At 33.3% G+C, this 15,163-nt stretch overlaps 2 protein-coding genes across 2 annotated transcripts; one reads left to right on the forward strand and one right to left on the reverse strand.

Moving 5' to 3' along the window:
• Positions 1–5,381: 5,381 nt before the first annotated feature.
• LOC131668695 (histidine-rich protein PFHRP-II-like) lies at positions 5,382–7,056 on the reverse strand. The gene is made up of 2 exons (XM_058943067.1): positions 7,045–7,056; positions 5,382–5,938 (listed from the first exon to the last, which is right to left on the reverse strand). Exons 1-2 carry the CDS (start codon positions 7,054–7,056, stop codon positions 5,456–5,458), a joined length of 495 nt encoding a protein of 164 aa, XP_058799050.1. The 3' UTR covers positions 5,382–5,455.
• Positions 7,057–10,744: 3,688 nt separating this feature from the next.
• Positions 10,745–14,276, forward strand: LOC131668667 (pupal cuticle protein-like). The gene is made up of 3 exons (XM_058943023.1): positions 10,745–10,771; positions 12,232–12,540; positions 13,938–14,276. The coding sequence occupies exons 1-3, from the start codon at positions 10,745–10,747 to the stop codon at positions 14,274–14,276; spliced, it is 675 nt and encodes a 224-aa protein (XP_058799006.1).
• Positions 14,277–15,163: the final 887 nt, after the last annotated feature.

Here is a 15,163-nt window from a genome sequence, read left to right on the forward strand (position 1 = left end):
AAAACGAGCAATTCATTTGTGTTGAATTTGATTGACGATTTTTTTGCTTAAAGCATTTTTTAGCTGGATATCGAACAAATAAGATAATTTAAAAATTCATTTGTTAGTTTTATTGATTCTTTCGGTTAATTAAATGTTCATATTCGTAAATCCTACTTACAGCAAGAATCTATTTATAATCTTTCATAAGTGATTTACTTACCATATATTGGATGATTACTATTTCTTATCGTTCAGATATTATGTAATTTTATGGCGGTATGCAGAACTTTAATTGTCATGTTTAAAAAAATAGCAATTGTTCTCAAATAATACGCCAATTTCGCAAAAATGTTGGACTATAATTTTCTGGCAATGATTTATTTTTATAGCGCCTACGGCTTGACATAATACTGTCTATCAAGTTATACGACCAAAAGGAACATTGTAATTGGTTAACGCTACAGCAAAATCATTGTTCTAAAAATTTGTTATAGCAAATCGATAAAAAAAAGTCGATTTAATAAGATAATCAAATAATTTTTATTTTGAATTCTGTTACATAAAAGTTGGAGTAAATCATATTGATTTATTTGTGAATTAAATTTAAATTTATATAATTTGACGATTCAAATTTTACTGTATTGATATATGGATATAAAGTAATTATTATATTCTAATTACTTTTTGAATTAGGCGTTTCTTGCTTCGTGGTTCCATTATTTTAATAGGAATACACAGTAATAATAAAATTATTTAGTAATTAAAAATTTTTCAAAAGATAGCTTAACATATGTCACATATTCTCCTTTCATTCAATGTAAGTTATAAATTTAGAATCGCACATTGAGAAATGTTTTTCAATAATCAATACGCTTCCACTGGTACATCAATTGCACGCGAAAAAACTTACAAAATTACACATGAAAGAACGTACAAGAATTGTACAAAAACTGAAAGATGCATTGACTTAAAAACATTTTTGCCAATATCTTTTGCAGTATACACTCATATTGAGATCCAATCCATATTTTCACCACCCAAATTTAAACCAATATGACTTTCTTCGAAATTGAACAAAAGTATGTTAACGAATATTTCAAACATATTGAAAGAATGAATAGTTTTTCTTTCTGTAGATTATTGCATTCTACTTTTTTATAATAGGTGTGATATTTATATAATATTATTAACTTCTTTCAGAATATACGAAATATAAATTTTAATGAAAAAATATTGCAACTATTTAAGCATTTGTACAAATTTCAACTATATATATATATATATATATATATATGTATATATATATATATATATATATATATATACACATACATACATACATACATACATACATACATACATACATACGCGCGCGTGTGCGTATTAAATTTGATTACTATACAGTACTATTTAAACATTTATCGGTAACTACATACGTACGTTGTTCAAGTATTTGCAAAAGTATTACGATAGAGGGAGCCTTAAGAACACGCACTTGAAGACATTCTACAGTAACATTGAAAATTCGCATTTAATTACAGATACTGGTCGGTCCGTTTACCAGAACAATCTAGATTATTATTTGCTAATTATCACATGCCCCATGAGACATATCTTAATATGTAATCAATAAAGCGTCGTTATAAATTAATGGTTTTCATTTCTATAATACCGTGAATCACTTTTGTTAATTGTTCGTTAATTACTGAATATTAAATCTCTTAAACTGAATTTAGATAATATTTACATACTTATAAATGATGTTCTGATACAAAAATCCTCTTCATGATACTTATAGGTGTGCTATAATAATTTGTATTTATTTAAATAAAAATCTAACAAATATCAAAATATTCTAAATTATAAAAATATTAACCATCATAAAGTTGTAATCACCGATTAGCTTATCTGAGTAGGGTCTGATGAATTAATTTAATTTTAATTATTATATAGTTCACTAATCCGATCAAAGAAGATTCATGCAATACTTCACAATGAAAATGTATGTTACTTATGTAATAAAGTCAATAGATAGAGCATTCTCCTATTTATTTATTTCTGTAGTTTGTAATCAACAGGTAATCTGTATGTAAATTGTCAATGAAAAAAAAAGTTTGAAAAATTTCCAAAAAAGCGAAGAAAAAATAAACAAGCCGTTTAACAATTCCGCACTAATAGATTTACAGGCCATTAATGCAGTAAGCTCCCTGCGAGTTATTAATTTTCCAACTCGAACATCATAACTTGAGCGATAAATCAAGCATACATTTCTCCGAATTCCGCCAAAGCGCGTATACGCGAGCGTTTAATTACATGGAAAAGCTATCCACTCGCGGTGCTTTATCCTGGTAATCAGCGCATATATAACAAATCGAAATACTACTACCGCACGTTCACCAACACTTATCTGTTATAATTTCAAATCGCTTCATATACTTTGTTCATTAGAGTGCATTTTGCAAAACTAAACTGTAGTCGCATTTGTTCCTATTTTTCCTCTCGGATTTCACGCTAAATTGCACGGTGCACATACAGAATAGTACAGCAACAGGCTAGTGCGCAAGATGTGAAATTATTATCGCTGACCAGGACAAGTATCGATTTATAGAGCTCCAGTCGATCGTGTGACCTTGGAGCTCTGCGCGTACGTGTGTATGTGTATACTAGCGAAAAGCATTGCCGCTGCAAAAATCGCGAGTGCCGCATTCTTGTCTTATGGTAGGCACAGGTTGTGCACGTGCTCGCGACGCGAGCAAGGCGGTAACCGGCTTCAACGAAGGTGAAATGCCGTAGCTGCAGACACATTGTGTCCGGCGATCAATCGTGTGATCTCGACTCTCGCATATATCGTTTACTATTACACACAGATACAGGTAAATAAATGACGGGTGTTCGTACCAGGAGTAAGGTCATTTTTAGTCTTGATGCAACATTTTTATACCTAGACTAGACCTTTGGAGCTTCGTAATTATATCCCAAGTAACAAATTATTTTCAGTCCAAACTGAATTTTCATGCACATAATGCTATTATCAGCAAAATAATTGTTGATGATTTCATTTTTCCGCTCCAGAAAGCCCTATATGACTTATTATATAATATTTATGCCTAACTCATAAATAAAATAAATGATTGAAACTTTGCAACTCTGCATAGAAAACATAAGAATCGTATGCCGATGAAAAAGCTGATAAAAGTAATTAAGTATCTACATGATATTCAAATATCAAAAATATCAAAATGTTCAAAAATGACATTCAAATTAAAAAATATTTCAAATATTGTTGAGAAAGTTGCAAGGTGAAAAGTATTGATGCAAGATATTAATTGTTTAAAATAACAACGGTATTTTGCAAATTTCAAAAACAATGTAATGTCAGCAAAATTGTAATCAAAATTTTAAACTACAAAAAATTATGAAAAATAAAGAATAATTTTAACAAAATCATTAAAGGTCAATGCGAAGTTAAACTGTAACACATTCATCTGTTATAAAAAAAGCTATGGTACTTTGATATTTGAAGTCAAAGGCAATCAGTAGGACCATTTGGAAAGTTTGCAAACGAGACCGGCCTCCTATTGCGTGACGCTCGTTATACAATTCATGTTTGTTGTTATCAGCGCTTGTGCTCATACACACGCACATGTACACACACACACACACACACACACACACACACACACACAGAGTAAATTTACAAATGCGTGTTAGGCTTTCTCGTTATGTAATGTGATTGATAATATAGTTGCGACGTACATGACGACAACGGCGGCATAACCCAGAGATTTATGATTTTAAGTCCTAATTATATTACACTTCTTCAATATAGTCCGCTCTCCTTTACCTGTTTCGTTATTTCTATTTATCGTGATAAAGTTGTAGGTACTTTTTTTCTCTACGAACTTACGCTTGCATACTGATGTGTTTCTTAGTAATATATAACACGCTTCAAAAAAGAAAACTAATGTAATAAATACAATAATGCATAAAAACGAAATTTATTAAATGTCGTTCAAATGTTTAAATGATGTAAATAACAAATAAAGTTTATATCATGCAAAGATATTTTTTTACAATACGAGATAAAAGTTCTAAACGATTTATTTTTATTGAAACCTGCACGATTGGAATACAGCTTTGTGAATTAGTTTTTTGATATAAACTATTTACACGTTATCACATGATTTGTAATTTATATTTTCAAAGTATGATGGGTTGAAGGACAAAATTAATTGTCTTGAGAGCTTTCTTACCAGGTGTTTTAATTAACACTGAATAAGTGATGCATATGGATAGCTTTATTTTAATAGAAAAACTATCAATAATTCAATTTTTCAACAAGGGTAGAAGTTGAAATTATTATTATCGACGGATTTGATTTTTAATATCAAAAATATATTTGCTTCCTCTTAACATATACATAATATATTTGGGTACAATATTAACAAAAATGCGAGAAAATGGTATTCAGGCTTTTTTTACACAATATGTATGAAACAATTTTCTTCCAAGCAAGCAAAAGCACAATTTGTAATCCAGTCATCATTAAATGCGGCTTAATGAAGTTAAAGGAAAAACATTGTATGATGCCGAATAGAAAGGCATCTAAAAAAATGATAAAGTCTATGGAGTATGATTTTCAGGTGAATGTGTGTGTACAATTCTTTTAGCACGAAGACACGGCTTTTAGAAAATACGTCGTCGTAATAAGGCGTGCAATAGTATTTTACATTGATTTTGTTTAAACAAGAGCAATATTTAATATATTTTCAATTGGCAATACAGCAAAGGTTTCCGTGTGACATTTACAAAAATCAAAGTCCTTCAATAATCGAACTAACGTGTTCGCATTACATTTTCTTTCTCTCGTACCTAAGCCAGTTTCCTCTACTGAAAACACATAAAATTACCAACTCTTAAACTTATAGGCTTGCCAACAACCTTTCTATGCCTTGTTACGTGCTGAGTAATATGTTTGCAGACAGATATGATACAATAGATGGAAAGAAGAAAGAGAAAGAGAAGAAACAGATCTAAAGCTACATAAAAAGCTCCTACGAAAGTTGAGAAAAAGAAGGAGATGGCAAACATTATTATTAGCATTTCTCACACAATGATTCATTCCATATTTACACTCGTTCATATACGTTGTTAGTAACTGTCACATGTTCCGTAGCCAAAATCGTATCGAGTACAAATATCAACTGTAAATAATATTTGAGCTGAGTATTGCACGACAAGAATGTTCAAATGTCAAAACCAAAACCGTCGAGCAAAAGGCGATTGCGCGCAAGATCGTGACAGGCGAAACGAGAACCGGTCAAGTGCAGATCTGTGAATGTGTGTATGCGTCAATGTATATGTAAAATATATGCATGATATGTACGTGTCAATGGAGGTATACAGATAATGAGTAAGTTTAATCGCTGCTTAATCGTCATAGTATGCGCTATAGCCAGGCATTGTGAGACACCTAGTAGTGGCCGTATGCGATCTCAGGGCCACCGTGATGGGGATGATGGCTGACCTTTGATAGCTCCTCGTTGTAGGCGTGGAAATGAGCGGCCTTTGCGTGAGCTACCTCGGGTGTGTCGACGACGCGACCATCATGAGCAAGGGGAGCTGGTGGTCCATGGTACGCGTGGTGTTCAGGTTCTGGATGGTGGTAAGCAGCAACTGGGTGATGGGCAGCGACAGCGTGGTGTACGATTGGTTCGTGGTGCTCTTCGTGGTAGTCGTGGTGGAGATCAGGACCGTGAGGGACTTTGGACAATTCCTCGTTGAAAGCGTGGAAGTGGGCTGCCTTGGCGTGGGCTACCTCGGGAGTGTCGACTACTCGACCGTCGTGTGCGAGTGGAGCCAGAGGTCCGTGGTACGCCTGGAACGAGTGTACGTCGGGACCATGATGATATTCTGGTCGGGCAAGGACCGCCACTGCGAGGGTTGACAAGACAATCTAAAATGGAAAAGAGCATCTCTGTTGTACTTGCTATATCAATTGTGTTAATTGTTCTATTGTTATTGTTAGACGCATCAAACAGAAACACGTGAGGATTGATAAGACAATTTGCGATGGGAAACGGTATATTTTTTAACTAAATTCGCTAAGCCAACTATGTTACTTTTTTTAGTCTAATTACTTTTCATGTATAAAACAAAGAAAAATATGTTTTCACTTGTAACTTTACATTTTGTTACAAAAATTCAATAAATAATAAGTATTTTTATTGACAACACTCATACAACAACGGATCTGTTTTACAATTCATTATCAATTTCATTAAACTCAAAAAAACGTGGAATGAAACATTTTAATAATTAATCAAGTTTTCACTTAAAGGCTAAACGTCAAATTCAATCTGATCAAATGATATTTTATTTCATGACTTCACGCCTGTGAGTTTGGTCTGTCGTGCTGAGTAAATACTTTTAATCACATGACTTACTGCACACGTTAAACGTACGATTAAGTTTGCATATTATGCTAACCCATGAAATGTCTCTAGCATTTAATTTCAATGTCGAGCAAAACTAATGATATTGAAATATTACTGGTATTATTATTATATTATTTAAAATATTTTATAGTTATTCAATGTAGCTAGTGGTTATTTAGCCAGACCGACTATTGCCGATTTCAATTTTTATTTTGAAATGGAAAAACTAACATTTTTCTAGTATGAAATAATTATAACTTTAAAATAAATATTGTTTTTATCGTCTACCTCAGTACCATGTCAAAGTAGAAGAACTACTATTAAAATATATCGAACTTCTAATATTAAAAGTTTGAAAAAAAAAATAATTTGGTAAAGGATAACTAGAAAAAAAACACAACATTTAAACAGCTTTTAAATATGCTATCGCGCACTAAGTTGATAAAACGCCGCAAATTAAAAAAAAAATTTCGATGAAAATGAAAACGCAAAAACTGCGCGCTTCCAAAAAACCACCAAACTACGCAAAATTTCGATATACAAACGAAAACTCCAAAGCACAGGTGTATATGTAACCATCACCAGCAAGCTACTACGAAGTTGTATAAACAAGAGGTGTACTCACGAGGAGCCTCATGTTCGTTGGTTAGCGCTCGTGCTGAGTTCTACGACGGTGCAGTGGCTGGAAACAGTTTATATAGCAGGAGAAACAATAAAGATCCATGTATACGAAGGTGCCTCGTAGGATTGAGGGGGCCCCCTTCGTAAAAGTAAGCCTGCTGCACGTGGACTTCCCCACCACTATCCCAACGACAGACCCCTGTAGCCTATGCAATGCACACATAGAGAGAGAGAGAGAGAGAGAGAGCATTATGCGCATGTAAGCGCGAACGCGATTATTTTCACGCAATAACACTTCAAATCGGCCGAGCTCTATAATATGTTTGGCAACTTCATTCTTACTCTCTTTTCTTCAAGGTAGGTACATTCACGCCTAGAATATAAACGTACGTGCGAGGCACACGAAAGATAATCTACCTGGAGAGAAAAGACAAAAAAACACGAGTTGTACCTTGCTTTATTATTGGCGTACCAGCTAAGGTGACAGTCCTACCGCGCCGCTGATAAATAAGGCTTGTAATATTATCATTAGAGTGAGAATATTCAATTATTTAAATACTTGGTTAGAAATTTACAATTTCATTTTTTAATTAGCATTCTCTTTCATGGAAAAAGTAATATCACCATCATTTTCGCAGGTCGAAGTCTTAAGAATTATATATCAATAATTTTGTATACCATTTTCAATTTGTTATTTATTTATTAACATAATCGGTTGCTTAAATTGTTATGAATGCAGTTCAATATAAAATATTTTAATCAGTACTGTCAACGTTTATGAAAAAATGTTATATAAGAATTATAAAAATCAATTTCCATAAATTTGTAAAATAATAAAAATTTTTTTCACCGTGTTATAATAAAGGGTTTCGAGCTGCAACTATTTACGACGTGTAGACAGTAAAAAATAAACGAAAGTCTATCATATTGAATAGTATATTCCGTTTTTAAAAATTCTAGTAAAAAGTATGAGCAAGAAAATAATTTGAATACTTTAAAAATGATCTCTTTTATTTTACAGAATTTCTTTATTTTGATTTAATTGGTAAATGTAACGTGCTAATATATTTTTCGTGATTTATAGATACAAGAACTGTGGTAATGTGCGTGTCATTCATTTTTCAGCAGTGAGTTTTAAGAGCTATAGGAGATAGCTTTGCGTAAGAAATATCAAAGATTACATATTGATAGAAATGTACAGTAAACATACGGTATAATCCCTTTCAGTAATCAGCAACGAAATCAGGTATAATTCTAAATTAATTATAAATCATTTTTTTCAGAAAATAATAATGACTTTTCATCTCAAAAAGTGCAACCTATATTGATCAACAATCTAAACGATTAATACCAGCGTAGGTGTATTGGTACGTAATTCATTAATTACTTTCTTAAGGGTCTCGACTACCAGAAGTTTGTGTAAGTAATACAAGAGTAAAAAGTCAGACTTATGCAAACATTCTTCTAAGCCCAGAGCGCATAGGAAACGAATCACTACCTCTGTTTAATGAAACGAATAAACGGCATGTGTGGAATTTATTTTATAAAGCTCGCAATTGTGGCTTTGCAAATGAAAATCTTTCATGTTTTTTTTTAAATTATCTTGTAAAGTGTGTAAAAATTTCAACGAAATCGAAGTTTCCGTTGAAATTAATGTGCACAAAGAAAATTATTTTTACATAGAAATTAAGAGCAATCATTAGTACTACGTTTCAAGAACTTCCAAAGGACTAATCAAAGAAAACCAAAAAAATGATCCAGACCTGCAACATACTATATCAACCGAAGAAATGAATTGAAAGGAAAAAAGAATTGTCCAGTTCTGATGACAGGATAGGACAGCAGAAACGAAATTGCATTGCGACGGTACACTCAACGCGTCTACGATCGCACACAATTTCCAAGCTATGTGGAGTATGTAATAGCAAGGAAGTAGTGGAATGTGTATTGATGTAAGAAGGGCGCGAAAGTAGGCGTGTCTTTTGTGATAGTGGCCGAGTCGTCGTTGTATGCATTTTATGTTTCATTTTTAACGTTCGGCTGGTCGTAATCTTGATACTTTTTTTTGTAGCCATAGTTAGCAAGGAGTACATAAAAAAATTTTGTTTTCGAAACAATTATTATTTTCACTATGGTTTGGTCATATTCTGTTGCACGTAAAAATCAATTACCACTGGTAGTTGTAATAGTATTTCTATATCGAGTTTTGAAGCAATTATTCATTTTCGTTGGAGAATTTTCTTGACAGCACAAAGGGGAGGTACGTAACTTTTTTATCGATAGTTAATATTAACGAAGACATTTTAATCATTTTAATAAGGAAATTGAATGGACAATTCATATTATACACACATGTTTACTACGAATTTTGTAAGATCTACACTGGGAGCCCACTGAAACTTCCGTTACGTAGCAGAATATAAATCACACAAATAATAATGAACAGTCGTTTGAGATATTGTCATTGTTCATAAGATATCGATTTATAACAAGTTATAGTATAACAAAATGTGAGTTATACACGATTTATCAGGTGAAATGCGATTTTTCGATCGTAGTAAAAAGTGAAAGAACTCGCATAATTATAATATATCGACGAATGCACAAAAATGGCTCAACGGTAGTGCACTTGTATTTCTTATAGTGGGAGTTGCTAAATTGTACATTCGCGACTCAACAATTATTCAATCAGTTATAAAGTTTATATAAGCGCGCAAGGGTGTTGCGATTTTCTAGAAACACTTGTGCGCATTAGCGCGAATGCGTAGTTGTATATCTCAACAGCAATTTCATAAAAGTGTACTTGAATGAGAGACAGGAAATGCAAGCATTTTCATGAAGAAATGTGTCAAGTTTATGTTTTGATGTTCTTTTATGGAAAGTTGTCATTATCCAGTTCGCCGTATTTATATAGTTGCCGCTGCTACTTATATAATAATGATAGTCAAATATATGAGAATTTTACGGAAGTGCGAACAAAATCTTTCAAATGAAACTTGCAATTTACATGATTTCTTCCTGATTTATTTATTCATACCGGTTCAAATGAAAAGATATAACGTAGTTATTGAAAAATTGAGGGATAGTATTGGTATAAACAAAGATAAAATCCTTTATGCAACCGCGTCCTGTTCAACATTTAAACTCCTTCAAAGTTCTTAAAATCATAAAGAGAGTCGATTGATATTTCATAAACCGTAATTTCTCATTATCAAGAAAAAATGTTTCTCCGTATAATATGCACAATTATTATAAATTAATATGTCAAATTTAGATACATCATATCGTTTCATATATTGTTTATCATATTGAGTGATTATTTAATGATCTGTCGAGCAAACGTGTTTAGCAACTGATCAGTCGGCTAGCAAGAATTTTATCGAGAGCTGTAAAAATATAACAGATTATTTAATAAATAAAAGCGAGTTTCTTGTTTGAATAAAGGTTCTATCATGCAGCGATGAATGAACATAAATGAAAGGCTTGCCATCCGTGATAGAATTCTTTAGTGCGCGCGTGACACGATTTCAAGCTTGAATCGTAAGCGGAACATTGGTTTTTGCGAAACTTTGCGAAGCTAGTATATGGAGGTGCGAATATAGAAATTGATTGGCTCGCACGCACGCCTATCCCCTGTTTCTTCTTTATTGCGCGTGGTTATATGCGTATTACGCGCCCAAGCGTGTAGGGAGCTAGCATTATACATGTATGGAGCAAGTCAAGGACGTGCTGTAGGTCGCGCATCGAGGAGCTCTCAATTTAATTGGTTTGAGAGAAAGAGAGAGCCTAATTATCGAGCGATGCGTACTAGATTTCTGCACGCCTTAGTTCTCTGTTGTAATCGGGGTGTTGAAGATTACAGCTCATGTGTGTATACACTTATATGGCTGTTGCTTTCCTAAATTTTCATTTGTAGTCTAGAAAGTATAGATCGGTGTTTCAATTGGTACATAACACTTGCAAAATCAATTTACATATACTGCAATTATACGGTATCAGTGCGTTCAGGTAGCAAAAAACGTTTAGCAAAAAGATTCGACACAGATCATATAACAAGACGTAACTATAGAGCCCTGTCAAAACTGTTATGACAACATAACAGCTTAGAGGTGTTTCGAAAAAGGAAAAAGAAATTTGGTCGGATTACCGAAATATTGGGTTAATTAAATCATCGAAGGTGCGTAATTGGAAAGGTGAGCTATGGATCCAAGCGTCGTCGTCATCGTTCAGCTAGTGCGCCGTATAACTTTCACGCTCAAGCTGCGAAACTCCGAATACCTGTGTGCAACTGTTCGGTCCAGTGATTCTACCTATAGACTTAGAAAACCCTCTGCTGTGGATAGTCTCGTGGGGACAATGCTTCTCACTTGAGCAATAATTATACCGATTGCCCGTGGATATATAAAGCCGATGGAGGACTTGCGAGACAACAGAAATCAAAAAGAATCGGGTGATTCCGGTGATATACCAAGCGGTACTCGATAGTCATGGACTCCCTCGTGAGTGATTTGTTTATAATCGCTTGTTTTTTTTCAAAATATTTCAATGAATTTTGAGTAATATGCGGCTATATTAATAAAAACTAGTTATTTAATTTTTGTCAAATTGATTAGTCGTGAAATTTGGAAACAATTGATTGTTTTTTCGGTATTTCAACTATTGAAGTGATTATTGTGCGGGTGAATATGGCTTTTCCTGCCTTGTTGACGTTTGCATGATCAAGAACCATAATTTATGGGTGGGACAATTGAAATTCTCGAAGAGTAATAATTTAAATCGTTCCATCCTCAACATGAAATTTTTGTTATATAAGTTTTCTATTCTTAATTATAATTAAAACTAGAATATTCATCGTCACTGCGATATAAGATTATCAATGATTGAAAGAAATAATTTAAACATTTTCAAATTGCTTGAAAAGTTAGATAAAGTGGAAAATTCAAGCGTGTTTTCTCTATTACCAAAGTTTCTGACAAAATAATTTCTACTATTATTGCAAACTTCCATATACTTTTCAGCAGCTAAAAAATCACTAATTGACTCAATCGAACGACTGTTATCGTGATTCACTTTCCAGGCAATTAGCATTTTACTCGCAATAAGGCAGATAAATGCAATTGATAAAATAATTTTTACAAAGTTCTAGCACATATCTAATTTTAATTTTTTTTTCGTTTTGTATATATCACAGGTATCTGTAGTTACCCTTCTACTATGCGTGGTAGGTTGTCTATCTAGACCATATCACCGTCCAGCGAGTTACTATGCTCCAGCACCGGTTGGTCAAGATGGTCAAGTGATAGACACACCTGAAGTAGCTCAAGCCAAAGCTGCTCATTTAGCTGCCTTCTCAAAAGCTGCGTCGCGACCTCTCAACCCATACTCTCTGAGTGCTGTCAATCAAGTTCACGGTGCCTACTCAAATCCAGGCTTCTATAGTGCTATGATTCAGCATGGACCTTATGGCTACCAAGGACCTCCAGCACCCTTAGCTCATGATGTGAGTGTGAAATAATCGAAAAAATGTATTATCACTTTCTAACATCGTATCATTACTAGTAAAGATAAATGGAGACTGGTATGAGTCGGAAATTGCTTAATTGAATTTTTATCTGTGCCTTCCAATCGGCAAAGTTCGCTCTAAAAACTCTTTGAAATCCTTTTTATGTGATTATACTACTTGATGAAATTCTCTTTCTTTTTTTTTTATTAAAATTAAAACAACTGGGATATATAACTAGTCAATGTTAAGAAAGCTTCCTGAATCGTTGACAAATAAAAGAAATTCTGTTAATTAATTAGTCTATAAAATCGATTGAATAACGCAAATAACGTATTTTCCTACTAACATGATTTAGCTGTACTCTAAAACAGAATACGCACGTGATTAGGTAATGCGTGATAAAGATATTTTTCATTCAAACTAATTATTCGATTTTTGTTGATAGTCGCTGCAAAATTCCATTCCATCGAATTTTATCAGAGTATTAATTTGTCGTATTTTTAAGAGTTTAGCCAAGAATGACTAGAATGTAAAACGACGTCATACTTGTTAATTAGTTTTGCTGTATGAGTGTCAGACTCGAGGCATAAAGTTATTTTACTTTACAGTAAAAATATCTAGTGCAAATATTTACTAACGAGGCGCATTACAATGTATATCATAGTAACACACAATAATGTTTCTCTCACGTAATAAATTTTTCAATAAATCATTCAAAATCAAACGCATTTAACTCATAAACTGTCTAAAGCTACAGAGCATTTCACATTTGTGATTTTTATAGCTACAAATTTTTATTTGCACGTGCTGCGCGTTCCCGGTGCTTTCTTAAGATTATAACATATGCGACACACTTTGACAATCGTGCCTTTGTTAATCTATTAATACTTTACCGTTTGCTCATCACTTTTTATTCAGTAGCTACGAATAATTTATTTTACAAGTTCTATAAATCAGTAGCCATTCATCGCCTCTTCTATTTTCTTGCGATTGTGTATTTAACTAACAAACAGCTAACATATTCATAATGACATAATTGATTAACAATTGATGAATAGAATTCATATACAAAAAATTTTCTTCGATTTTTCAATAATTAAAAGAACAATCAAACCAAAATCGAATGGATATTCGAAATTTTCCGTCTACCACCGTTCGTGATCAAGTTAGCAAGTACAGAAACGATTCGTGAGAACAGAAAGAGTCGCGAATGAAGAGGCAAAATAAAAAGAGACCGCGTGCAGTTTACTTTCACACGGCTAACAGCAGCTGATGAAATTACCAGTCTCACGATATTAAATGGGAAGGCCTTTTGCCAAGCCTATAACCCATCTTGTAAGAGTTATCATCTAGTTCTAACTTTCCATTTCGTGCTTGTTTCGAAAAAATAAAAGGGTCGAGTAATCGACACACCAGAGGTGGCTCAGGCCAAGGCCGCTCATTATGCTGCCTTCAGTCAAGCAGCATCTCGCAGTTACGAAGCCGGTCCATCGAGCAACAAGGACGATTATAACGATTACGGAGCTTACAGCGGCGACGACGACGAGTCTAGTGGCAGTGTCGAAGGTCATTACGATGGTCAATCGACGTATCAGGGACCACCGGCACCTCTAGCTCAAGATGGACGTGTGATCGACACTCCAGAGGTCGCGGAAGCTAAAGCTGCCCATTTGGCTGTACTGCAGAGGGCTCACTCAAATGCACCTCCACCTGTTCATAGACGATATTATTGATTTTTTGTCCATTAGCGTGTGAATGCGTTTGAAAAATGTTTACGTGCGCACAGAATCACGCGCTTTTGAGATATATGAGGCAGTATTATTAATGATTGTGATATTCTCTTTTTCTCTTGTTGAGTATATACATTTTCAAGTGTTTAGTAGTTTATAATAAAATATGCAATAACCAAAACTAATATTACCAACTTGTCACTGACTAGTTTAGCACATTAAAAGTAGCAAGATCAAGAACAGTGTTAAAAAAATAATGTTATAATAAATTCAAATAAATGTAGAAGTTCAAAAACATTGATTATAAATTTGATTCATTGGAGTTTCTAAACTCTTTGGAAAGCATTTCTACAGCTGAGGTTAACCGCAAAATGTAGTACGAAATTGAAAACCATTGCTGAAACTCCGTCGATGCAAGGACGTTTGAATAAAAACCAATTTATGTATATCGATATTACTAAAATTTTCTCTAATATAAGCGTATATCGACTATTTTTATTGAAAGATTAAACGTTTAATTAATTGTTATTGCACATGAGCATAGAATTAAGGGATTAGATAAACTGATTTGTAATTATAAATGGAATTTTAAACAGAATATTCAATAAAGTTTTTGCTATTGTTACGGTATTAGGTACGCATTTGAAAATAACAATGCCATGAAAGTAAGCCAAAAGTCAATTGTGAAATGATCTGTGACTAATGCATCAAGTATGCTGGAAATAAGAGTCAAGAGAAAAAACAGAATTATCATTAGTACTCATTCGAGTATTAAATGCCGAATATTTTTCATACTATTTCTTTTTTCTATGGCTTACGATAAAACTACCAAAAAATGATTATATTATTTTATGCGCAACAATTTGCAGAAAATGAAATAACAGTTAATT

This window comes from Phymastichus coffea, unplaced genomic scaffold (assembly GCF_024137745.1).
Source record: "Phymastichus coffea isolate CEN01 unplaced genomic scaffold, Cenicafe_Pcof_1.1 PCOF00082, whole genome shotgun sequence".
Taxonomy (NCBI): Eukaryota; Metazoa; Arthropoda; class Insecta; order Hymenoptera; family Eulophidae; genus Phymastichus; species Phymastichus coffea.

Coding starts and splice junctions, on each gene's coding strand:
- LOC131668667 (XM_058943023.1), top strand. CDS start 10,745: ATGTATGGAGCAAGTCAAGGACGTGCT. Junction 10,772..12,231: donor GAGCAAGTCAAGGACGTGCT/GTAGGTCGCGCA, acceptor TATATATCACAG/GTATCTGTAGTTACCCTTCT. Junction 12,541..13,937: donor CAGCACCCTTAGCTCATGAT/GTGAGTGTGAAA, acceptor AAAAAATAAAAG/GGTCGAGTAATCGACACACC.